At 59.2% G+C, this 26,210-nt stretch overlaps 1 protein-coding gene across 2 annotated transcripts in view; it reads left to right on the top strand.

Moving 5' to 3' along the window:
* The first annotated feature begins 5,395 nt into the window (after positions 1 to 5,395).
* LOC119109468 (tyrosine-protein phosphatase 1) overlaps positions 5,396 to 26,210 on the top strand; it is a 40,864-nt gene continuing 20,049 nt past the window's right edge. The window contains exons 1-2 of one of the 2 annotated variants that reach the window (XM_037233089.1): positions 5,396 to 5,568; positions 20,383 to 20,720. In XM_037233089.1, the coding sequence (XP_037088984.1) occupies positions 20,385 to 20,720 (336 nt within the window). In that variant the 5' untranslated portion in view covers positions 5,396 to 5,568; positions 20,383 to 20,384. Of the gene's footprint in view, positions 5,569 to 6,781; positions 6,805 to 20,382; positions 20,721 to 26,210 lie in introns of those variants that run through there. The other variant, XM_037233090.1, reaches the window with a different exon arrangement.

Genomic DNA, 26,210 nt, shown 5'->3' with positions numbered 1-26,210 from the left:
ATTAGGTGACTTGCGACGGCATTACATCACGGCCATTACGATCCCCTGTTTGTTTTTCAACGTCGTAATGGCTGTTTTTCCCATACGGCTGTCAAATTTACCGCTTCCACGAGCGCGGTCGTGAGCGTAATTATGGTTTACAGCACGCAGTTTAAGCGGCTGTCGACTGCACGCCTAAAAGAGACTGCATAGCGCGTGCGGAGAACTGACTGAGGCAATCACAGCAAGGCATTGGGGCGACTGAGGGTGGCTGGAGCGGGAGGCCGTGATCAGGCTGGTGTGTGGCTCCGCTCCAGAGAAAGTTATCCCGACTGCGGATGGAGTTGACTCCAACGTTGTCTACGAGGAGCTTGACGCAACTTTGAGTCGATTTCGAATATATCTTAAGGAGATAAACCTCGATTTCGGAATCTATTTCGAATTACGATAGACCAGATTGCGGTTTATGATTTGTGATAAAGTACTACCTATTATGCGATTTCCAGCGACAACAGCTTATGTGGCAGACAGTCCATTCAAAATCACCATAAAAGGCACAAATGGAGCATTTATTTTATTAACAACACATTATGTGTATATTATGTGTATACAGCCAGTACATGGCTGTGGTGCCCTTGGTGCATGTATCAGTTGCCGATTGCGAGCGTTCTCCTCTACTTTCACCTATATTAGGGATGATCCACGACTGATTTGGTTGCATCAACTCTGGCCCCTACTTACCGTAAGACCCCTCCCTGACTCAGCGAAAACCGAGTTGATTTCCGGAATCGCTTCCGTCTCTGCCCGGAGTGAGGCACAAGACTAAGCGCGACTGCGCACGACGACCGCCTGCCAGTGGATCCGCTGCCGACGCCACTTAGACAGCTCATTTCCTGTCGGGGCACCGGCTACGCTGCGGTCTCCCACGCCGGCAGCTCCTGTAATGACGCCCAGCGGTGCTTCTTGACGCCCCTGACGCCTTCCTCACCGCTGAGCGGAGCCCGGATCGGGCAGGGCCTGCGAGGAGGTGCGGCCCCGCTGGTCTGAAGGCACGCGAGACTGGTGCGACGAGACGGCTGGTTCGCGAGGAAGTGTAGCACCGCTGGTCTGTGGGCAGGCAGGACTGGTGCGACGAGCCGGCTGGTTTGTGAGGAGGTGTAGCACCGCTGGTCTGAGGGCAAGCAGGACTGGTGCGACGAGCCGGCTGGTTAGCGAGGAGGTGTAGCACCCCTGGTTTGAGGGTGCGCAGGACTGGTGCGACGAGCACCGCTGGTCTGAGGGCGCGCAGGACTGGTGCGAGGGGACGGCTGGTTGGTAAGGAGGCTGTGTTTGTGGTAAGAGTAACCGAGATTGAGAGTGCTCGGAGATGTACGGCTTTCCGATTGTTCAAACGCACGGGAATACTCGTGCCGAACGGGCCACGGTATATAGCCTTTCATCCCTGAGGGATTTGTGTCAGCATTGCCGACAGTTGCTTTATCGGGTGAATTCAGTATGTTAACAGCGGCTTTTGAAAGCAATTATAAAGTGGTAAAGCAGTCAATTCATGCCAGCTCCAAATGAGCAATGAGCCTTGTTAGCGGACAATGCGTGTGTATATGCAAATTACCTGATCTGCCGTCGTCATTAGGGCTTTACGACGCATTCGGACGCTGAGATTTTATGGTAATGCCTGTCTCTCACCCCGGCAGGCAGCACGGCCACCGCGGGGAATCGAACCCCGTACCTCCGGTTTCCCAGACGTGCAGCGGTTAACGCTAACAAGTTATCCTTAACGCCAACAAGTTATCCACTACACCATCCGCACCCTCGGGTGCCGGAAGTGATGCCTGTTTCAGAACAGTGGGCATCTCAAAATGCACTGAACATTCGTACGCCGACATTCCAAACCGACCAGCCGGCAGCCGGTGGCGAAATCTGGCCCAGGCCGCCAGCCGCCGCTCATTATGCAGCCGGACGCCGGTGTTTGGCTTGTGAACACGCTCCTGACCGCCGACATCCTGTCAGCGGTGGTCCCGGCCGCGGCACGTCCGGGCTAGCTCACGACCTCGGTCTGCAGCGAACCAATTTCAGAACGGGCACGCATCTGCGCCCGGTGATGTCGTCCCGGATGTGGCTCGGTGCCGGCTCTCGCGCTGGACGAAGCGTTAAGTGACGGTGTGACGTCAGGTGACGGTAGGACGCCGGGTGACGGTGTGATATCAGGTGACTATGTGGCGTCAGGTGACAGTGTGACGTCAGGTGGCGGTGGGACACCGGGTGGCGGTGTGACATCAGGTGACGATGAGACGTCATATGACGGTGTGATGTCACTTAACACTGTGACGTCAGGTAACTGTAGGATGCCGAGCGGCGGTGTGACATGAAGTGACTATGTGGCGCCAAATGACGACGGCGTGGCGTCAGGTGACGGCGTGACCTCAAGTGACGGTGTGACATCGGGTGACGGTGTGGCATTGGATGACTATATGGCGTCAGGTGATGGTGTGCTGTCAGGTGACGGTGTGACGCCAGGTGATGGTGTGACATTGGGTGACGATGTGGCATCGGATGGCTATGTGACATTCGGTGATGGCGTGACCTCAGGTGACAATGTGACGTCAGGTGACGGTGTGACGTCAGGTGACTTTGTTACGCAGAGATCGCGGGCGGCAAGGCGGCCGGAGTCAGGACGCGGGTGGATCGCGAGCGTGCCAGCTGGGGGGAGGAGACAGAGACGCATCCGGTCGCGGGGCTTGCTCTCGTTTCGTCACGGATACGGCCTTCCAAAGGATTGCGGGCCATTTGCGTAAGATGGGCTAATATTCAATTCAAATGACGCCAGCTGGCGGCCGCTCGAACGCGACGAGGGCGGCGCGTCTCACGCTCCGAGCGGCGGATGGCGCGCCTCTCGGTCCGCCGGCCGTCGGCACGTTTCGCCACGCTACCCACGAGCGCTACCCACGAGCGCTACGCCATGCAGCCGTCCAAACAACGACCGTCTGTTGACGCCGGCGGGTGGCGCGCCGAGGTCACACGGGCGATAAGTAAGGGCGCGGCGGCCGAGTTTGGCCTCTCTTGCGCCGGCGGTCAGCCGCCGCGGGCCATGTTTCGGCCGCGGCGACCCGTCTCCAGGCTACGGTCGACGATGCACGGCTGCGGCAGGGGCGCGCCCAGCGCAGCGTCCGACGGCGTCGCTTCACCGTCAAGGGCGCGCCGAGGGCAGCGGCAGACGGCGGCGCCGCACGCCCGGGTGGATGAGCGTGACGCCAGACCGTCGCCAGCCCGAAGCACGACCTTGCACGATCTCAGGGACCTCTCCGCCCGGCCGCGCTCGCCGCGCTCCTGACCGGCCGTCCATGGAATGCACGGCGAATACCGACCGTGGTGTGTGACGAGGCGAGGCGCCGGCGGACACGGTCGCGTCGGCTTGTGACTCCCCATGGGCACCGTGCTTGCACTCGCGGTTCCAGTGGACCCCTCCCGGTGGCGCGCCCACGGAGGTCAGGTCAGTGCGAGGCCGGCTCGGTGATAGCGGCTGAGGTGTTTACCCCTGACTCAGCGTCGTCCGTCGGCGTCATCGACTGGGCATTTGTCGACTGATTGCCGCTGCTGTCGCGATGCCGTTTGTTGGGATTGTGCAGTCTCGGATTACACCCGATAGACAGCGGATCCACTCCAGGCGGCTGCATCCTTCCGCCACAGATACTTAAGTGAGCACCGATGAGTCACATATCTTGTCTTGTTATTCAAGAGGTTGTAGACGCGCTGTGTACTCAAAGCTAGTCACAAATAAACATCCACCGTAGAAATAAGTCAGTGTCTGAGCTGGTGCCGCGCTGAAAGTGTCAAAACGCTGCGGTTTTTTGTGCTTCCAGTAGATAAACTTGTTAAGTGCGTAATGTTCTACACAAATATTTATTTGGAGGACTACCTCGGTTCTGGAATGCGAGGTGTTGGTGCTATGGAAGAGGAGTTTTGGGTGGAGTGTGTCGGTCGCTCCCTCGTTTGTTCTGGCGAAGACTCCGTCTGTTCTGTTGTCATGCATTGGCCTAGGAAAACCAGTCCATTGATGCTGGGCATTTTGCGAAGTTTGAAACGTTATGTGGCATTGTTTGCGGGCAGACATAGGGCCTGGCCAACGCATTCAAGTTGAACAGGAACCATATGCATGGTTGTTCCAGCTGGCCAATCCAGCATGATGGGGAGCTGTGTGTCAAATGTATGACATGGTTGTGAAATGAATGGAACGGAAGCCACCTGCCAGCTGCTTGACCTCATTCTACTCACTCAACAACGTGTCGTGATATTCACCGGTAAATCAGTGCGCCAACTTTACACTTCACCTTTTGGGAGCCCGGTTCCTCCGCTCGGACCGACGACGTGTAGCCACCGTTGTGATGCGTCGCTCCAGAGCGACCAGAAGGTTTATCGGTTTTCGCTGTGCCATCGTTGGTTTGACGAGGCCCCGGCATGTGGCTGCTGCCGTGGTGCATGCAGGGAGAAGATTTTGAACTCATAACTCAGCAGAACTGGGTACGACTCTCAAAATGACCACGTCGTTTGGTCCATTCTCGACTCTTTCGCTGTCAATGACCAGGAGCTGTTCGATGCGGCTGTTGACGCCTGGCGCGATGGCTCTGTCCCGGCTGTGCTCGGATGATTCTTCCTCAGCTGTCAACTGCCATCAGATTATTCCATTCAGATCTCCCAGAGCCCGCGTCGATTTATCTCTCCCGCTCGCTGACCAGACGAAAAACCTTCGCACCAGTCGGCGTTCTCTCAGTGGACCGGGGTCAACACGCTGCCCCGGTGCCGGCCTCGCTCTTCTCAATGGTCCGTCACCCTGGCCGCGGACCGGAGGGCGGGCGGCGTCCGACATCGGGCGGCCCACGGTACCGGGCCAGGTGGCCGACAGTCCGTTAGGGGGCCGCCGCCGCCGCCGCCGCCGCCGCCGCCGCCGCCGCAGCAGCAGCCAGGCGGTGCCAGTCGCGCGGGCGAGAGGCGTGGGAGAGCACGTGCGTACTACGCCGGTGGACACACTTTCTGCGAGACTGAGGCACGTCGGCAGTGCGGGAGGGCGACGGTGGATCGCGGGTGTGTCGAGCCGCGGGACGAGGGTGGATGCTCGCAGACCGGTGGGACTCGGGCGGCGACTCCCTGCACGCACGCGGACGCGAGCGGACGACGGCGTTTGGGATAGAGGACCTCGTGCGAACCCCGCCGGCTGGCGAGGCTCCGGGCACCCGCCATCCGACTTCAGCGCCACCTGGGCGGCAGCTGGCCTCGCCGTCGCCGGATCGCGCAGTCCTCGCCGGCTGCGGGACCGCGCTCCGCTGAGCGCACCAGCGGCTGCTGCGAGCGAACAGCAGCGATGAGCGAGCAGCGCTACTCCCGGCTGCTGTGCTCGCCGCGGCCGGCGCTGGGCGCCGCGCTCGGCTGCTGCTCACGGCCGCGGCTCACCTTCTGCGACCTGCGCCAGCACGTGAGCGGGCTCGGCGCCAGCGTCAAGGGTCAGCTGGTGCATCTCAGCTCAGTGACGGTGCCGAAGATGACCGGCCTGCTGCAGGACCTGCCGCGCGTCTTCTGCAGCCCCGCCGCCAAGTTCAGGTGAGCTCCGCGTGCCCGCTCGGCCGCGGTGGAGGGACGCGGCCGCTCGGGCTCGGCGGAGGAGTCAGAGACGCTCATGACGCGCCTCTGAGCTTCAAAGTGGCTGGCGGATGTGGCTAAGCAGACAGACGGGCAGCAGACAGCCGCCGCCGGACAGCTTTGTGCCGCGCCGCCGTTTGATGAGGGGCGCTCTGAGGACCATCTGTGCTGCCCGAGCTGGCGTCAGGCCTGATCGTGCTCGCCACGGGCAGCCGCTCCGTCCGACCTCTGATGTCGGTGGCGCGCCGTGTCTCTGTGCTGTTATCTTGGCGGGACGCGGTGTGCTCGCCGCGATGCCGACGGGACGCTGCGTCCGAGCTGTCATCCCGGCGGGGCGCCGTGTCTGCGCTGTTATGGGGACCGGCGAGTGCCCGATCTCTGATGTTTCTGGGGAGCCATCGTTCAGGTGACTGGCGTGACTCCAACGGGCTCTGGACCATCTTTGCTGACTCAAAGCTCTGGTTCTGGCCCTGGCTCCTGTTTCGGCTCGGGCTCCAGCTCCGGCTCTGGTTCTGACTCTGAATCTGGCTCTAGCTCGGGCTCGGGCTCGGGCTCGGGCATTGGCTCTGGCTCTGGCTCCTGTTTCGGCTCGGGCTCCAGCTCTGGCTCCGGTTCTGACTCTGGCTCTGGCTCTGGCTCTGGCTCTGGCTCGGGCTCGGGCTCGGGCTCTGGCTCTGGCTCTGGCCCGGGCTCGGGCTCTGGCTCGGGCTCTGGCTCTGGCTCTGGCTCTGGCTCTGGCTACAGCTCTGGCTCCAGCCGCAACCCGTGCTCTACTCCGGCTCCTCCGCGGCTCCGGCTCCGGCGCCGGCCGCCTCCGTTAGACAGCAGCTCCCAGTTCGACATGAACAGCCAATCGCTTACCAAGGCCCATCTTCCGCACCTTGCGCCCGCTGCCCTGGCGACCGCATGCTCCGCCTCCAGCGCGCCGACGTGACTGCCCCATTGGACGGGAGCTCGTGTAACAGCGCTGTTAGCGGGCAGCCAATTAGTCGACTGCAGGCGGCCACACGGAGGAGACGGGACTCAGGGCGGCTTTCCAGCAGCAGCATTGGGCGGAGATTGCACCGATCGCATGCGAATAGTTTCTCATCGCGGGCAGCTGGAGCACCTGGAAATCTGAGATCGCATGCAAAGGCTTCATTCGCATCATGGGCAGCTGGAGCACCTGGAAGTGACTGTCGTCGCCAGGAACGAAAGGTGTGGCGTATATGAGAACACATGCATGTGCGGCCGAGCCTGGCCCCAAATGGACCTCTTACCCCTCTTTGGAGGTGAGAAGATCAGTTGGAAGTAACTTTGGGATAGATGAATTTAAGTTATTGGTGTTGTGAGAGCCAGGCAGTTTGCGGGACTATTGACCACTAGGAGATATAGCCGTCCACGGTGTCTTCACCGCTGATTATGCACTGTCAGTTCGTTGACCGACCTAAAACCACGGCGCCCGCGGCAGTGCCGACCTGCGCGGAGATCCCAGTGCAGTTGATGCGACTCCTCCCGAGGTCTTCCGTTACGACTACCGCTGATCCCCGCGTGGCAGCAGCATCGCCTCGGAGGTCTCAGAACCGCTGATCAGCACCGCGGTCCCGAGGTCGCCGGAACGCCGCGGAGTTCGCATTACGGCGCGCGGCGCCGGCCTCGTGCCCGCTCGTGCCGCCCGCTCGCCGGCGTCACGCGCCGCCCGCGGCCGCACGCCGGGCCGCCGGCGGGGAGGCGAGCCGCGCTCGCCGCGCCGCGCCGCTCCACGCCCCGTTTAACGGCACGCTCGTGACAATTCGCCGGCTGGTATATCACTGCCGAGCCTGGGCCGGCGGGGCGCGCGGCGTCCGGGCGGCCCGAGCTGCCCCGCCGGGCCGACGCGGCGGGCCGCCGGCGGAGAGGTGGCCGGCGGCCAGGCGGCCCACTTCCGGCCCGGTTGTGGGCCGCGTCCGGGACTCCACCGGTCCGCGGCTGCGACCGAGGGAGGGGAGGGGGGCGCAGCTGCGTCCGCTGCGTCGAAACCGGAACCCCGCGGCCGTGGGGAGAGGCTGGCGGCGGTTGGCCGGGTCGGCTGGCCGGTCGTTGTCGGACGAGGCGACTCTCGGCAGTGGGACGGATATGGGCCGGCCACGAGGAGCCGGATGTCGGCCTGGTGCGGCTCGTTTTCGTCGGGGGATATCGCTTGATCTTCTGCGCCGCCGCGTCGGCCCGAAACGGCGAATGATCTTCGCTCCGTCAGATAGTCCCGTCACAACAAATCTTCCGCTGGGTGCCGACCAGATGCTACAGAAGAGACGGCGCGCGGGCATAGGCACAGGAACGTCTCAATCATCCATCGCCAACAGGCCAACGGTAAACATTCTCGCCACTTTCAAACAGTGGGGCTTAGCCCCTCCCCCCCCCCCCCCCCCCACTACTACTGTTCCCAAGCCTCGGGGATCTAGACGAGTCTCGCACCGGGTTGAAGTGATGGCATAGATGCTGGTGCACCAGCGCGCACCGCGCGTGTTTCCGTGATAGGTTACACCTGTGTTACGACTATTGAGCCACTTAAGCCGGTGTGCCGGTTCGTAGCGCTAGTTTCGTGCGGATGGAATCATGTCACACACTCAAACAAAAGATACAAGGAAGTGGGCGCACGACCAGGTCATGCAGCGAACGGTGTACCAGACGTGTCGGGCTGCTCGTACTTGGGCATTCTGTTAGACTTTCCTTAAAGGCATGCCAGTGCCAGGGCGTTTTCCGTTTACCCATGCGCGGATCAGCACGTTGGCTGCCAGACTTTGGCGTGTGTGAATCGACCGGATTCTGCGGTCACCAGGCGTAGCACGATGTGAATTACACTAGAAATACAGGCCGACGCGGATCATATCTGGCTTGCGACCATGCGAAAATATATGCGGTTGCCATGGTTACCAGAGTCCGAAATCTGAGACATTTCTGCGGTTCGGTCGACCTGTGTCTGCCCGATTGCCCATCATCTGCCCATCTACCCAGCGACCCAGCTACCCAGCGACCCAGCCGCCCAGCTGCCCAGCAGCCCAGCAGTCAAAGTGCCCAGCGTGCGTCTCGAGCCGTGGTGTGGTGGCGGCGCCGTCAGTCGGGTCCGGCGGCCGGTTGTTTTCGCCGCGCGATCGGCCGCCGCCGCCGTCGCCGGCCCCACTGAAAATGGGTCGCTCGCCGCCGGTCGCTGGCGCGCGTATCCTGCTCCAAAACGGGTCAGCGGCGGCCGGCGACCGGCGGCGCGGCCGAGAGCCTCGCAGGCATCCGGGTCCCGTGATGGAGGCTCGGTCCCACTCGTTAGTCACGGCCGGGCATCCGAGCGCAGCCGACGCGCTCAGCGCGGCGCTGCTGTCGCTCCGCCGTTCGGCCGCTCCGCCGATGACGCCTCGGCGCCGCCGAGAGCGCGGCGGCCGACGGCGCCGCCCCGGCGCTGGCAACGCGACGCGCCGGCCGACGAGCAGCCCGGTGGTGCAGGACGATGCTCCGGAGCCGGTTCTGGCCACCGGTGGCGGCGCGGCGCGGCGCTCTGCAGCCGACGGGCGAGCAGAGGCCACTTTGCATGCAGGCGGCGCCGGCCGGCGGACGGTCTCCGGGGCGACCGGTCGGGCGGCGGACACGAGACACGGGACGGGCGCCGGCCGCGCCCCAGGCGCCGGGGTCGGCGGCCCGGGAACGGCAGCGCCGATGACCGCGGTATGGGTGTGGCGCCGGGCTTGACCTGTGCACAGTGCAGGACGACGCGGTGGTGACCTCTGCAGGGCACGGTGCGGGGTGAGGCGGGGCGGGGCTCCAGTGCTGGGCACTGCGGCGTGCATTGTGCAGGGGTTGTGGCTCTTTCACCGGCCTTTGCGTGTGCGGTGCATTGTACATGCATTGTTAGGGCTGTCACACTAACTTGGAGTAGATGGACATCTGAGCAGGTTTTATGGATCTGCTTATCTGATACGGATGGGCGACTGTTGCCGTGCGACCGAAGCGCCCGAAAGCCCGAACAACCAATCAGAACTGATGCCGACAGACGTTTAATGACGTTAGAGACCTTGTCCTGGGACAGCCTTATCAGGATGTGACGGTGGAATGTAATCAGGTAATGGTGCCTGGACGGGCACTAGCTGCTGCAACTTTTGTCCACTGTCGTCCCGTAATCTACCCTCACCATCGAAACTGACCCAATGCCGGAGACTGCCTCTGCCTTGGCGCCCTCACCAACCGGTTAGGAGCCTGACCAAACCTGGTCCCTGATCTGTGTCGTTCTGACGCAGCCGTTAGTCGCCTTTGATCAACCACTGGAGAAAGGGAGTCCGCGGTCGGGCCCTGCGTAACGCTGTTTGGTCCTGCGGCTGGTGGCGCGTGCAGCCCCGAGCCTGTCCCGCCTCTGACAGCGTTGTTGACAACGGGAGCCACCCCTAGCGTGTTGCAACTGCCCATGGACCGGCCGCTGATTGCATCTTGGCCACTTCGTTACCCTGTGTTTTTGTACCGAACGGCTCCGTAATGTGCCGTGTTTGTGGGCCGTCGGACAGTTTACGACAAAAGCGGTTGTCTGCCCTCCATAATACCGATTTTCATAACTGATGGTGGCCGAGAGGCCGTTTGTCAAAACACTTCAGTTATTGGAAATCGTGGATGTATTGATATCACACGATCATCAAGGCATCAGTAATCAACAGGCACGAACTCGAGTGTTTTCAGCCGCGGTTTGTGTGTCACTGACTGATGGATGCCGTAAAACAAGCGCACCCATCTCTATAATAACGGGGCCAGTGACTACCAATTGCGTTGGCATTTGTACTCGCATATCGTGGCCAGACCCAGTCCTCGACGACGACCTTCTCAACGTTCTCACAGCGTTCTCGTGCCGGCCATTGCCAACACCGCGCTCTCCATCACGGCGGGATCCTCTTCGCGATCTTGCTCCACGCCCGTCCGTCCCGCGCGTTTGCGGGCGAAGAAAAGCTTCCGCGATGGGGTGACTGCCTGTGATGTTGAAATTCTCTGTCTTGCTCCAAGCGGGAATTCGAGTGGCTTTGTTCAACTCAAGACAGCGTGTTGCTGGTTATTCCTCTTCCCTTTGATCAATAATCTGTTGCACATGCCTGCGGGGGCGTTTGATGTGAGCATGCGAGTCGTGTTCGAGCCCATCTGGCATGTGAGGAGCTACCCGCAAAACCCTGATCGCATGCTGCTGCTCTCTATTGGCCACCTGACTACGCTACCCTTGCCGGGGAACCATGCGGTCTCAGTAAGGTGGCCGTGGTCGGGTTACGGAAGGCTTATCCGCGTGATAGCCCGCCACAAAAATGCCGTTTTCTTGACGTGGGGTTTGATAAACAATTGAGAGCCGTTCGGGCTCCGCGGAGTAAGCAATGCAGATGATCCAGACCCGACAGTGGAGCCCCAGAATCATTCCTAGCCCGGCAGTGGAGCCTCAGAGCCGCCCTGGCCTGGTAGTGGAACCTCAGAGCCTTCCAGGTCCGGCAGTGGAGCCTCGTAGCCTTCCAGGCCAGCAGTGGAGCCTATCCCAGGTCCGGCAGTGGAGCCCAGAGCCTCCCAGCCGGCAGTGGAGCTCAGAGCCTCCCCCGGCGTGGGCCCGCATGAGCCTCCTCCCCAGGCCGGCAGTGGGCTCAAGCCTCCCAGTGGAGCTCAGAGCCTCCCGGCCGCATGGAGCTCAGGCCTCCAGGTCCGGCAGTGGAGCCTCAGAGCCTCCCCAGGCCCGGCAGTGGAGCCTCAGAGCCTCCCCGGGCCCGGCAGTGGAGCCTCAGAGCCTCCCAGGCCCGGCAGTGGAGCCTCAGAGCCTCCCCAGGCCCGGCAGTGGAGCCTCAGAGCCTCCCCAGGCCCGGCAGTGGAGCCTCGAGGCCGCTCTCCAGGTCCGGCAGTGGAGCCTCAGGGCCGCCCCTGGCCCGGCAGTGGAGCCTCAAACCCGCCCCAAGCCCGGCAGTGGAGCCTCGCGGCCGATCTCCAGGCATGCGTCGTGGATCCACTTGAGAGCCGGCGGTAAATCGCACGTGGTACAGGCCGGGTCAGCGGCTCCGCCCGGAACTATCGGCGCTGACCATCTGGCCGGCTGCAGCGGCCGCTAACGAGCGTGACCTGTGCTGACGCCGGCTCCTCGGCGCGCACCGGCCGCTTCCCTGAGCCACTGGGTAGCGGCCGCTTCCCTGAGACATCACAACCCGTTTGAAAGTGTGTGTGTGTGTGTGTGTGTGTGTGTGTGTGTGTGTGTGTGTGTGTGTGTGTGTGTGTGTGTGTGTGTGTGTGTGTGTGTGTGTGTGCGTGTGTGTGTGTGTGTGTGTGTGTGTGTGTGTGTGTGTGTGTGTGTGTGTGTGTGTGTGTGTGTGTGTGTGACGCTGGTGTTCTGCACGTGTCAGAGGATGGTGCCTTGCCTTGTCATGCTTGGTCACAATGAGCTGGTGTGCCGCAGTCTGTTCCTTTTTTTCAGGGTATGGCCCCAGACGTGCTATCCTATTCGAACCATTTCAAGCTCTGACGCAGAACAAAACACTTCGTACATACGTCCAAGTAGCAGCGACTTGCCCCGCGCTGTGGCTAGTGGCCGCGTGCCAGTGCTAAAAGCCAAACAGGTCGCCGCCGCTGTGCCGCGCACTGCCACAGCGCGCGACGGCTGGTAGCCGGCTCCCCACCTCCGCCTTTGTCCACCCCAACACACCAAACAAGCGTCCGCCAGCGCCCGGTAGCCGTGTGTAATAACCGCCCACTACTATCCCGGGTTGATGACCTTCAAACAGCCGCGGACGGGCCAATGGGCGGCAGCTGCGTCCAGACGGTGTGGGTGATGTCCAGCTGACGCACGCTTTTTTCCGAGCAACCTCCCAGCAGCGGACGGGGCTAACACCACCTCCACCGCGATGTGCGCCGGCTCATGTGCTGTGGGGTCGGAAGGCGGTCCCCGAACTTTGAGAGGAAATTTTGGTTTTTTTTGGAAGAAAACGTGCCACCCTCGGCAAGGAGTGCGATTTTGAGTTTTTTGGTGGTATGATCAGCCAATTCCCCTGTTCAACCCCTTCCCCTATGAAGTTATCTCTCAAAGCTATCGCCTCCGGCTGCCCTTATCCCTGCAGTCACGGTTCTTCTTCGCCCGCGCCGTCAGCTTGGCAGCCTGCCAAACTCGACAGCTCTAAATGCGTCGCTGCGGCCGTCCCGGTGCGTGTAAACACGTCCACCGGTGACGACTTGGCGACGCACGCAGTCGGGGCGGCGCAAGCTCGCACCGTGCCGCCGGGGAGACCCTCTCGTGACAGCAGGCCGGCCGGTCGGACGGCATACATTATGGATTAGGGCCGCGCGGGACGCATACCGGAGTAATCAGCTGATGGGCAGAGGTCCTCGGCTCCGTGGCTGACACCATTGTACGTGGCTTATCTGTGTGTCGGCGAAAACAGACGCGGCAGGTAATGGGTGCTTACGATTTTTGTGCGGTCTGATCAAAACGTAATGTAATTAAACGCTGGTGAGATGGGGCTTGTTATCAGCGGTTGTTCTCTAAATCAGCCGCGTAGGGGGCAGGGCTGTGTTTTATTGTTCCGTCATACAGATGCGAATCACGGCTGGCACCAACAATGACGGGAATTGGTGCCCACAGGGACTCCGGGTACCAATGCGCGAGCCAGTTGATTTCGAGTCCAACTCAGGAGGAGGTGGCTCCTTTCACGGATTGATAACATCACTGTCAATGCCGATGACAACAGATTACAATGGAATGGCCCGCCCAATGGCTTACTGCACACGTACTGACCATTGAGTCAAGCACAATACACCCATTTTCCCTTGCGTTGCTAGCCGAGCAGTGCTCCGTTTACCGCATAGTTTAACTTCAAATTACCTCTTTATAGCGATATCATCGATGATTGCAGCCAATAAGCTTTGCTCTGGATCCGACCCAAGCATACAAATATTATCCTTCACGGGCCGACTTATGACTCATGGCTGACAGCCACAGCACGCCTCCTGTGACAAGGGTGCCGTGAACATGCATGGCGAAGAGGGGAACGAGGAAAAGTGACTGAACGTATTGGACAGGGCTGTCGCGTGAACGTTTGAGCCGTACTAGGCGTTTCAGTGTCGCGGGTTTAATAGGGCGCAGTTTCCTGCTTGTTTTTGACGAGCCGGATGCCTGTTTTTACATGCGGGCGGCCATCTATGGACGCGATATTCGCAAAATCCGGGTCTCAAGGACATCTCAAATGGTACTGTTATCACGCTTTGCTGGATTCACTTAACGTGCCCGGACTAAACGACACCCTTGGTATTTAGTAAGCTTTCTTCTATTGTCCTCCCTCCGTAGACGGCACGATAAGTGCTTTCGCTGCTCCGATAACGCAAACAAACCGGTTTCACCTGACAAAGATTCCAGCTGTCATTACAGCCTTAGATAGCCGGCGCACCGTGCGAGTGCGCCGTCTTGTCTCTGTCAGTGTAGCCTGCAGTTTTCCTTTTCTATTGTACGTTCGCAGCTTGTCTGGAAAATCAGCCAAAAGTCACGACTTTGCGGCGCTGTCGCCTTGTGCGCCATGTTTCGTCACGCCCGTGCCGCCTGGCAGCTGATACCCGAGGGTCTCCTCCGAGCGGCGGTGTGCCCACCCTCGGGTCGGCTCCGCCGGCCGCCCGTCTTCCTGACCCCCGAGAGTCTCCTCCGAACGGCGGTGTGCCCACCCTCGGGTCGGCTCCGCCGGCCGCCCGTCTCCCTGACCCCCGAGGGTCTCCTCCGAACGGCGGTGTGCCCACCCTCGGGTCGACTCAGCCGGCCGCCCGTCTCCCTGACCCCCGACACCGTGGTCGCGGCTGCGCCACAATGTGCGCCAGATTAGCGGCGATTGCGGCGCGCCGCGGCCGGACTGCGGACGCCGCACGCGCCGCTGGCGCCTGAGGCAACTTGTGGGCGCTGCGGCCTCGACCGGAGGTCTCCTAATGGCAGCAGCGGTGGTTCAGTCACTGCTCGTCTCTTCGTTCAACTTGGGGTCAGTGTTTGTGACAAGGACCGTTGAGGGAGAAAACGGTCATGCGGAGGTGGCAAAGGGAATGCCTGGTTTTGAGCTGCGTGGAAATCGCTGACTCAAAATCTTCACCGATGGAGAGATCTGGCAGCCCAACGTCGTCATGTGGTAGCCAACCCTTCCTTGAGCCTGACCCGATAAGGCCGCTGGGATGAACCACTCGTGAGTAATCTCCCTTTATCTCGGCTCTCTTGCTGAGAGCATGATCTCATGGACACGGCTTTCTCCTTCCCTTGCATTGGAATCCTGCGTCGCCGAGCGCGATCGCTTGATTTAGCTGGCAGCCTTTCTCTTCCCGGCGCGTTGGCGTGGCGGGACTGCGCCTCTCGGAGCGGGCGTTCCCATGCGCTCCGACCGCTCGTGCGCTTTGATCGGGCCGCGGGAGAGCGTGCGTGTAACGATCCCTCGCCTTACGCAAGTCCTGCGCCGCCGCCGCCGCCGGCCGGCACACGCCACCGGCCTGCGTGCGGCCCGCCCGCGGCCGCCGCCGGCCGGCCGCCCGGCCGGCGGCGGCGCGACGTCACGAAACGACAGTCCGGTCCCGAGCGGGCCCGAAGGCCGAGGTCGACACCCCTCGCGGCGTGATGACGTTAGTTTGCGGTTCGCGGCTTGGTGGCGTGTTGTTTCCGCTGATGGCGCGGGCAGTGCTGTTGTCCACCTCTTTTGCGTGACGCGTGGTTACGACAGGGCGTGACCCGCAGCGGAGCACGTGAGCGGAAACGGTGCTCCGGTTGACTATGGCGCAACTCATGGCGCCGGTGGCAGTAGCCGTGGATCACGTGCATCATTGGTACGGCCGGTATCGCTTCCTCGCAGGTCAAGACGAACATTTCCGTGCTCAGATAACGGGGATGATGACATCATGTGTTGGGCACTTGTGTGTTTAAGTCGGATTACGACAAGGAAGCGCGCTGTCGGTGGCGGTAGCCGATGCCAGGGTCTGTTGGGTCGCCCGATCAGAACGCTCCAGGGTCTGTTGCGTCGCACCATCAGAACGCTCAAGAGTCTGTTGCATTGCAACATCAGAGCGCCCCAGGGTCTGTTGCAGTCGTCCCATCAGAACGCTTCAGGGTCTGTTGCGTCGCACCATCAGAACGCTCCAGGGTCTGTTGCATTGTAGCATCAGAACACCCAGGGCTGTTGCATCGTCCCATCAGAACGCTCCAGGGTCTGCTGGGTCGCAGCATCAGAACACTCCAGGGTCTGTTGGATCGCGCCATCAGAACGCTCCAGGGTCTGTTGAATCGCGCCATCAGAACGCTCCAGGGTCTGTTGAATCGCGTCATCAGAACGCTCCGAGGTCTGTTGGATCGCGCCATCAGAACGCTCCAGGGTCTGTTGCGTTGCGCCATCAGAACGCTCCAGGGTCTTTTGGGTCGCGCCATCAGAACGCTCCAGGGTCTGTTGGGTCGCGCCATCAGAACGCTCCAGGGTCTGTTGGATCGCGCCATCAGAACGCTCCAGGGTCTGTTGGGTCGCGCCATCAGAACGCTCCAGGATCTGTTGGACCGCGCCATCAGAACGCTCCAGGGTCTGTTGGGTCGCGCCATCAGAACGCCCCAGGGTCTGTTGCGTAGCGTCACCAGAACGCTGCGGCGGCTCCCAGGCTCAGCGACGACGTCACGCGTCCGGCGACGACCGGCGTCACGTGATGCTGCTGTCTGAGCAGGCCAATCATCACTCGTGCTGGCCCGATTGGGAGCCGATAAGCGCCGGTGACCCGGCGGCGCGAGCGGGGCGGGCTCAGTGCTGCCGGTGAAGCCCGCTGACGTCGGTGGGACGCGGGACGAGCAACGCCGGGCCTGCGTCACTGGAGACGAGACGATCCCATCTGCCCGTGAGCCCGCACCATCACCCCGCTCTCCGTCACCGCTGAGGGGCGTCACCCGAGTCGACCGCGCGCTGTCCGGTCCGCTGGGGAGGGCTGCCCGCGTCTCCTGCCACAGCCTGCACTGCAGGCCGGCCTGCCTCGGGGTCTTTCCTCCACGGTTCGCGCGGCTGCTGCGCAGCTGCGCCGTCCGTGCCGCCGCCGGCCGCCATGGTGCTGGTGCGGTGCGGTCGGGTGTCGGGACGCCGGCCTGCTCTGCTGAGGATCCAAAGCTGGAGCGACGTTCACTACGATTGCCCAGATCTCTCACACGGTAATGTGCGCAGGAAAGTGGCTCTCCTGGAGGGAGGCCAGGCGCTGGTGAAGGGAGGCCAGGCGCTGCTAGAGCGAAGCCAGGCGCTCCTGGAGGGAAGTCAGGCGCTCCTGAAGGGGAGTCGGGCGCTTCTAGAGGGCGGACAAGCTCTCCTGGAAGCCGGCGAAGCGCTGCCGAGGTTAGGCGAGCAGCTCCAGGAGGGGGATCGGCCTCTTCAGACGGAAGATGTCACTGGGCAGGTGAGCACGTGGTGGCTCTGTCGTCTCTGAGGACAGGAACCACTTGGAGCGTGAATGGCGAGGTGGGATGCGCTTGGGAGCCCATGTGCTGTTGGAGCAATGACACGATGTTGCCAGCTGTCCTGAGCTGGCTGGAGAGTTGATGGCGGTTCTCGCATGTTCTCTGAGAGGTCCAGGTGAACAGTTCCAGCCTGTCCTTTCACACAGTGTAACATTCGACCGACCGCCATGCCGTTAGACCCGACATCAGCTCACTCCCAATAGCCAGGCAGAGCCTCGTGCCTTCCTTGCTCATTCACCCAGAGAAAGGGGAAAAACAATGCCGAAGCCTGAAGTATTGCTGATGGCCTATTGCGTCTCGATGTGTTGCTCTGGCGTCTTTTCGAAACACATGCTGCTGAGCCTTCTGAATGTGAAAGGCATTAGCTCCCTGCCACGTTAACAGCTTCGAGCGCCGTGCACGCGGGCCGTTACACACTGCGACGATAAGGAAAAGCGGAACAATGATACATCACTGACGGGGAAGGGTGGCAATCTGAATCGATCTTCTTGAAGGCCCTGCTCCCCTGCCCGGGGTCGTTTCTCCGCTCATTGTTGTTGGTTTATGGAGGCGGCGCCGTGGGACCCGTGATTGCTCGCGCCGTCAGCCGAGAACAAGGCACTCCCACGGAACAGCGGCATAACGCCACGCCTCGCTGATTGTAAAATTGGACGATCACCGGCTGTCAGTGCGTGAACTGGAACCATCACCAGCCGCGATCACAGCGCCGATGTACCAGCCCCCCGCGCTCTTCTGATCTCACGCTATTTTTGTGTTCATCTCAGTTTTGGCGTCATCCCTTTCTATTTCTCGGCGTCTTTATTGTGTCCTTGATCTCCGGCGTTTGCCCTCGATAACCCTCTGTTTCTTGCACAGCCTAGCTCCTCATTCTCTTCCTGCTTCTCCTGCTCCCTCCCCACTCTCCGACGGCTAGTCCGGGCGCGCAGGATCAGGCCACCGCAGACGTCGGCTGCTTCGGCTGGCGCCCGACGGCGGCGCCACCAGCGCTCGCCGCTGGCCGGGCGGTCAGGGTTGCGGGACGGGCTGAGAGGGGCATAACGGCCGCATCCGACTCCGGCGCGCCTTGACGTTTTGAGTCAGGGTCGACCGACGTTCACGAACAAATGCCGTTTTCTTGTTAGGTGTTTTGGTGTAAGTCAGAAATGTCAGAGAAGAAATACGGGGAGCAGAGGAGACCGTTTGTCAGGGTGAAGACGACCTGCAACACCTTATGCACACACGATAGATGCACAGGAACGGTAGTGATCGCTACAAACTGACGTAAAATAACGGAACTACGCCGCTATTTTTATGACAGAATGTTGAGGGCCAGCGGGATGGGCGACCCTATGGTGAATGCAATGCACCTCGGATCCAAAGACCCAAGCCAGTCCGGATCCCCAGATCCGATCCAGTTTGGCTTGGCAGACCCGAGTTTGGATCTGTATCGTTGCACCGTGGCGTGACGGGACCGGCCGGTCCGGCTGCGGTGAGAGCCGGGCGCTCTGAGTGGCCGTGTTCGGCGTTCGCTGTGCCGACAGTTACACGCACGCCAGGTGGCTGCCCACTCACGGTGGGATGGTTCGTGACTTGATGCACGGGCAGATCCAACGGCTGGGTGCCGCGCCAGGATGAGACCTCAAGGCATAAGGAAAGGCTCAGTTTTCGCCTTAGGATTGAGTGTCATATTTATTTATTTTTTTATTTTTTTGGTTAACTGGGGAAGATAACCCCCGCACCTCTGTACTGGCGTTCGATCGGGTTCCCATTTGATGATCACCGATGTCGGCAGAAGCCGACTTGTCCAGCCTACAACATAGCGGGTGGGTGCGGATGCCACAGTTGTCGTTGTAAGCGCAAGATGCTGCCGGTCTCGGCGCTCGCCGTTGCGTAACGGCCTGCGCCCACGCGGGTCAGCTCCAGCCGCGGACGCCCTCGGATGGTGGTGTGGTGTCCCTCGCCATCGATAGATTCGCCAGATGTCGTCTCGGTCGCGGGCCGGAGCTAAGCTGAAAGCGAGGCCAATTCCATGAAATGAGTCCCATGGTCGCCACGCTACGGTGTCATCGCCTGAATAACTAAGGCCACCTTTTGGGCCTGGCGCTCGCTATTCTGTATGTTAGCCCTGGAGGGCTGTTTGGAATGATGATTGCATCAGAGCTCCTGCGGACAGGCATCGATTTTGCGGGCGAAGTAATATAATGTGAGCGATGCAGGCAGGCAAGGTTTACTTATGTCTAAACCGCGCTGCACTGGACAGCTCCTCTACCTGCCATGGATCGCGAACCAGCCTCCTATTCCGTTTGTCTTACGAAAGCAAATTTCTGCGCGATATCACGTCCACCGTCGCGGCGTTGTCCTCCGCCGTCCAACCCGCCTGATTAAAAGGTCTGAAGTCGGCTTTCTGCGGCGATGACCTTGGCCGGACCCGAGGTTTCTCTGGCTGTGCAGCGCCGCCCGGGCGGTTGACCCTCGACCCGGCCCGCCGCGAGCGCGGTCCGGCACGCGGCCGGGTCAGGGGTCAGCCGCCGCGGCCCGGCAACTGAAGGGCCGCCAGCGATTGGCCCGGTGAATGAGTCAGGCGATCACGCCGACTCGACACGCTCGTTGATGGTGCGCCGCGCGGGGAGGGGATGGTTCCGACGGGACTGGCAGCAGATTATGGATCGTGATTTGAGCAGCAAAGGCGTAAAGGCTGAATGGAAGTGAAATTGGCCGTGTGGAAATGCATGCGGATTGGCGCAGAAGCGAACCCCGGAGGGAGGCCGTGATCCCTGCCACGATGGTGGATAACACCCGAATTTCACTAGTTTCGCCTTTCCTCCAAAGCCATTTATTTGCCTTCGGCTTCCCTCTCTCCCCAATATCCGTTGTTAGATTCGCCCCTGGTTCGCCGAGACCTCTAAGAAGGGGTCACATCTTGGTCGTCTTACGGTGCGTCGCAGATGTTTCCCTCGTCACGGTACATCGCCGCGCCTCTGCCGCCGTACTTACCGCTAGAATCAGCGCCGGCACGGCGAGGGAAGGACGAGCAGTGTTGATGATGCCCGGTGTTGTGGCCGGTAATCCGCATTGTCCCTGCGAGTGGGAGCTGCCGGCTGCGTCAGCAGGTGCTCCTAATGGGGCCGTTGGCCTGGATGGGATTCACGGTGACCTCGGAGCGGTCTCGGATAATGAGTCGGTGAGGTGAGCTCACCGGTCACCACTAGCGCAGGCTCCGGCCCGGACGCTTCCTCCCGCATCAGCCCCGACAGGAAATACTGGTTTCTTTCAAGTGTCTCGATTTCTCTTGCCGATGTTCTCCGGTGAAAAGATCGTTCTCGGAAGGAGACCCATCCGCTCAGGCCCGTGCCCCTGTGTTGCAGCGATGGCAACTTTCTGGAGAGGACTTCCGTCGGCCGTGGTGGGTCAGGTCACGGCACCCGTCATCACGGAGGGCCCGCACAAGCTCATCATCCAGGACGCGAACGAGGTCGTCCCTGCCGCGCCTCATCCGGTCATCGCCGAGGCGACGAGCCCCGGCCTGCCGGAGGATCCTCCCGATGACGGCGGTGGGGACCCGTACAGGGCCATCAGTGACGTCCTGTCTGCCCTGCGGCAGCTGTCATCTCCGGACTCGGCCATCGAGACCGAGTACGCCGGCGACGGCGAGATCGGCGCCGGCCACGAGGAGGCGCCCACTGAGCAGGCAGAGCCATCTGTGGTGAGTAGCAAGAAGCTTTGGTGCGGAGGGAGGTCGATACGTTATCTTTTGAACAACGGGCATCATGTTGCTGCTTTGAATCAGGGTTACATTTAATCGAGGGGGAGGATGACTTCCATTGCGCAGAAACAAAGCGGGCCGGTTGGGCTGAGCTCTCATTATTTTCCAGGTGAGTGAAGACACCACTGGTGGCCAGCATAAGTTTATGGAGAACGTTGTTAGAATTCAGCTAGTGTTATCTAGAGCGGAAAGTCTAGAACTGGCATGTGGGAAAACGCATGCTTCCTTGTCATTGACAGCTAACACGATACTTATTTCATTTCGTTTTTCTTTTGCATTCTGCTGTTGGGCATACAGTGGCCCACAACTCAGTACATGTATACCTATGGATGTCCGTGAAGTTAGCGATTTATTGGACATTACCTATGGGTGCTGGGTATGGGAAGGTATGACGGCTTCGATTGTCAGCTCTGGGTCTGGGCTGCAGTGCCCCACAACTCAGTATATGTATACCTATGGGTGCTGGGTATGGGAAGGTGTGACGGCTTCGATTGGCAGCTCTGGGTCTGGGCACATACCATCTGAGACGACCTGCGCCTTTGGATGCTCTGAAAAGAACGCCGTATGGTGAACGGCCGCGCTACAACGGAAGCATCAGATGTACCCGTAGGAGATCGTGCGTGACTGGAAACGAGTATGGCTCGAGGCCGAGGTCTGCCAGCGTCTGCTGCGGCCAGATCCTAGTCTGGTGGGCGCGCAAGGGCGTAAGATTTGGCGGGAAGGAGATGCCAGAGTGGACGCTGGTGCAGTGCGTGCATAGGTACATGCGGAACGTGCTGCGGTTTGTAGCCAGATGCCCGAATGGGTGATCAGCTTATTACGACTTATCTCCGGCTTATCTCAAAACACAGTCAAAGAGCAACCGCCTCAGTATATTTTCACAGCACCGTTCTGATATGCTGCGGCAAAGTACTGATTTAGGCTAACGCTGGCGCCACCGTCAACCGCGCCGGACGCGTTCACGTGCGCAGCGCCTCTGGTGGCGGACGGTGGAACCAGTGGTGTCAATTTTCTCTCCGCCGACGGTGCTGCGCACTCGCGCGAGGAGCGCAGACAGCGATGCTTCATTCGCCGCGCTGCAGCAGCTGGTTTGCAGATAAAGACCGGAATTCCCTCATTCATCCATGCACCAGGCCCGAATGGTGCGCTTATGTAGGCATTAGCCGGCGGAAATGTTGCCTTTTGCCTTTTGCATGAGGTCAAGCTGTGAACATACGTCCTGGGGGGCTCTCCGTTGGAGGCATCAACAAGACCAGCAAGCCGTCTACAGCCAAATGAGGCACGGATCGGGAGTGTCAAGCTTCCGCCACTGGACGCTGACATAAGTCGCACGTCCGTGAGAAGTTGTCATGATGAGACGGCCTGCGTATGAACTGATTCCTGCATTTGTCGCCAAGACACCCACATGGTCCCAGACTGAGAATTGCATGCAATTCACCAAGAACCCACTCGTGAGTATCCTCCGTAATGCGTAACATGAACCAATCGTTACGAAGTGAGGAGGCAAATAACCCGGGCCGGTGTATTAGGTTTATGTAACCGTGTTGAATGAGTCACTTCCGAGCTTATCAATATGACGCAATCAATGACTCATGTGTAACATCATCGCAACCGGTCATTTAAGCTGGAGAAGGGAGTGGACAATCACTTTACAAGAAGATGTGGCAGGCGCAGACGTTAACAGCGAAGGAGGGGCGGGGTCGGAAGGTAAGGGTGTCGCCCTGTAAAGATCGGGTGCTGAAGTGTGTGGAGCACGATGCCCCCCGGGCTGCGGTCCGCTCCGGGCCGTTTACCGTCCGTGTCCCTTCCGCCTGGGACTCAATAATTGCCCCTTGAGCCGGGAGGTGGGCAGGTTACGACAGGACCATCAACGGCCCAGGGTCATCAAGGAGCTTTGAGACCACCAGGAACCACTTACGTCGAAGGGCCGAAATGGCGACAATGCTCGAGAAGAGCAGGGATCTAAAGATGTCGCGAGCAAGTCAATTTGGTCCTTATTGGTCGGGAGTCTCAAAAGGCTCGACCTGTCTGATCAGTTGCATGTTAGCAAAACCATTTGTACGCTTTGTGACTCCAACTGAGGTTAATTCGAGTGGTCACTTTTGCTGAAAACTCATGCATTTGCCAGGTCGAAGGTTGCGAGGCAACTCACTCGCAGCTGGCACTGCCTTTCTTCTCCACGCCATCTCCTTCATCCATGAATTAACAATGGCTATTGGAAAACGTCGTCCCTTTACCAATTGGTTTGGTCCCAGAAGTCCCCATGGCGGTGCCTGACACATGTCACGTCACATTCCCAATCCATGGATGCAATGCAACCGCGTCATCCTTTCCATTTATCCTGGTATACTGCTTTGAAACGAAAGGTGGTCTGCCCCCTGAACAGGCCTGAGGCAATGGCCGGATGGAAGTTGCTAGAAGTTGCGTGGCATTCTAATCTTATTTGATCACGAAGGGTCTTGTTTGTTCAGGTTGCACAACGATCCGCACACTCCCTTCTGATTTACAATCAGCCCGTTGTGACGTCACATAATCGGCTCGTATCACCTGACAGCGGTAATTCTCTGAACCCAGCGAGGTAGCTCTGTGGCTGCCTGTCGGCTGACGTCAAATTCGGCGTCACCCTACCCCATCCAGCGCAGGTGGAGGCTGGCACGGCGGGCCGAACTGGACCATATACGTAAACATCGGCCGTCACGAGTCTGACGTCAAAGACCGGAAGCCGGCGCGCTGCGCCAGCCGCTTTCGAAATCATTCCGTTGCGCCGCCTGGTATCAACAGGCGGCCGGGGCGGTGCTGACGCGGCTCGGCCGGCCGCCGCGCGGGGGGGGGGGGGTGCGCCGGGACAAGCGGGATCGCGGGACTTGTCCCGGGAACACGGAACACGGGGGGAAGTGGTCGTTGGCGGAAGCAGTGAGATTACCCAAGTCGGAGCTGTTAGGACAAGGACGAAGGGACTCTCAAATTAAGAATGAGATTTTCTTCCCGACCTGCAAAACGTCGTAAAGTGCCGACCTGTCTGGAAGTGTGCAGTGCGTATAAATTACGCAGCGGCAAATGGCAGTAGAGGTGACCAAATATCACGGTTGACGACTGGTGATGACCACAAGGCGTGGAGGAGAAAAGCTTGCGCATCTGTTTATTTGTGTTGGTGTGCAAGCTCATCAAGTTTCGGTGTTGCTCTTCTGATCACCAGAGACGGCTTGGAGGGTCATCCCTCCGTGCAAATAAACCACTGAGTTCTAGGGCACTGCTCTGGTCGTGCTGTGTCCGCGCTTCGAAACGCGGTCACGGCTTATGGCGGAGAATGCATCCTGTCTTTGCATTCTATTACATCGCGCTTCTACGTCCCCCTCCTCTTTCTCAGTGAAACGCTAACAGCTCGACGCGTCGCCAGCTGTGATGCCTGCTGGCAAAGATCCCTTTTCGGCCCCATCTGTGACGGTAGCTAACTTTATTGTTGAACTACGCCCTTGCCGTCTTTAGAAACGTCTGTCCTGGTTGTTGTTTGCTCGCTGGTTCTGTCCTGATCTTCTTTACTCTGCATCCTCTGTCAGCTGCCGGAATCCATATCATATATCCGCCTCAGTTTTGGGATAGCGCTGAGCAATTAAGCGTGTATGCCATGCTGGCATCGTGGAGAGCCGACAAGCGACTTGAGAGGTACGTGGATTTGATGGCAGGATGGAGGATGTATATGCGATCTCATAGCAACGATCGTATCAGAGTAAGGGTCAGCGTCCTCCACTCAGCTGTCACGATTGCCTCAAGTAGCAAGGAATGCAACAGAGTTATATAATGCCAGCTGAAAGAAGTCATAAGGTTGCCATCCCATCCCCTGCGAAAAATAACAGTCCCCTACCTCGACCTCGGATCTGCACATTCGTGCAGCTCAGAAAGGGTAACGCGATGAAACAAACTGTATTGTCGTCAAACAAGTAACTCACTTATGGAACAAACATACTAACCATCTTTGAATTTGTCATCTTGCACATTGCTGATCTAAAACATGCGTATGTCTACACCCACTCGATTACTCCAAGACCCTGGATGTCCTGTACTTTACTTGGAATTAGCTATCTCCTTGTTTGCAGTTACCACTGTGTATAATGCCACGCAATTAAGTTGAATTGGACATCATTCCGCACATCAAACTGGGGGATAGCATATATCTTGGCGCGATGGACATCCATCTTGGGATAAGAAAAAATGTTCCGTCTGCATGGTCTATCAATAAAACACTCGTGATATTTGAAAATCCAGTTCGGTTGACAATCTTCTGAATAACGTAGATGACTATGTTCTCCGCAAATGTCAACTTAAGCTGTTCAAAAGTAGCAAATGCAGTTTCTAAACAAAACAGAGTCCTGTTTTCCTTATCAATCTTTCTTGCTTCAGATTCACGTAAAAATGTGATGTTTTCCACAGCTGATTTCACACATGTGTTCAATTTTTCACGGCAATCGATTCGGTAGCTCGTTGTTGGCAGTCGATGTCTGGCGTGGCTGCGTCGGTCCCTCCTGATTCATTACGTGCGTTTGGCGCGGGGCAGGCTTCCACCGGTGCACCGAGCTAATGAATACAACCTGAGCCGCTCTTGAAAGGAAACCATCACACGAAGTGAGTAGTGCTTCCAGCAAAACAGCGCGCCCTCTCGCACCGCCAACGGGACCAAAGAGCGGCTCAAACCACTTCAAAGGCCCGCTGGGTGGGTGGCCGGCTCTTTAATGTGGAGTGGTCACAACATTTTCCGGATGTGGGTCTCCCGTATTCTTGCCTCTGGTTGCACCGCAAACTGTAAATGGGAACCATATCAAAGCGATCTCTGAATTGAAAGCCTTTCGCGAAGGAAGTGAGGACCATCTTCGTAGCAACCTGCGAGCGTGTGAAGAGAACTTGGGCACGGCGTATGTACTGCACATATGTAGCTCCAAGACTGTGCAGACTAGAAAGGTCGGGCGTCCAATGTATGTGTACATTGCAAGGCCGTAAACACTCGGCAAGTTTTTGCAATCCTAACAAGGATGCTATCAAGGATTTACTGCCACTTTTTCATCCATTCTTCCGCACGCTAAGTACGGCGTGGCGCACGAAAACCATCTTTAGGATCGGCTAGACCGAACGCCCTATAAAACCGCTGATTCCGCGACGTTAAAATTTAGCAGACAAGTTTGAAACTAAGTAAAGTGCATTGCAATTGGTTCACGGTTACACAGCAGAGAAGAACTAGCCCTGTTTAGAAAAACAACTCTGTTTTTGTGAGACCCTGCCTGTGCGGGCATGGTACCGGGGGGGGGGGGGGGGGCAGGATCCTTTTTACCCTGTTCAGTTTCCTTTTCACTGAAGTGCTGCTACGACTTAGATGCTTGGCCGGGCGAAGAACAGTACGACTAGTGATGGAATGTGAAGATGGTGTAAACGAGCCGGGCC

The sequence above is a fragment of the Pollicipes pollicipes genome, unplaced genomic scaffold (assembly GCF_011947565.3).
Source record: "Pollicipes pollicipes isolate AB1234 unplaced genomic scaffold, Ppol_2.1 Scaffold_7231;HRSCAF=8579_pilon_pilon_pilon, whole genome shotgun sequence".
NCBI classification, from domain to species: Eukaryota; Metazoa; Arthropoda; class Thecostraca; order Pollicipedomorpha; family Pollicipedidae; genus Pollicipes; species Pollicipes pollicipes.
The sequence above is the reverse complement of the archived record's forward strand: the minus strand, read 5'-3'. Positions and strand labels throughout refer to the sequence as shown.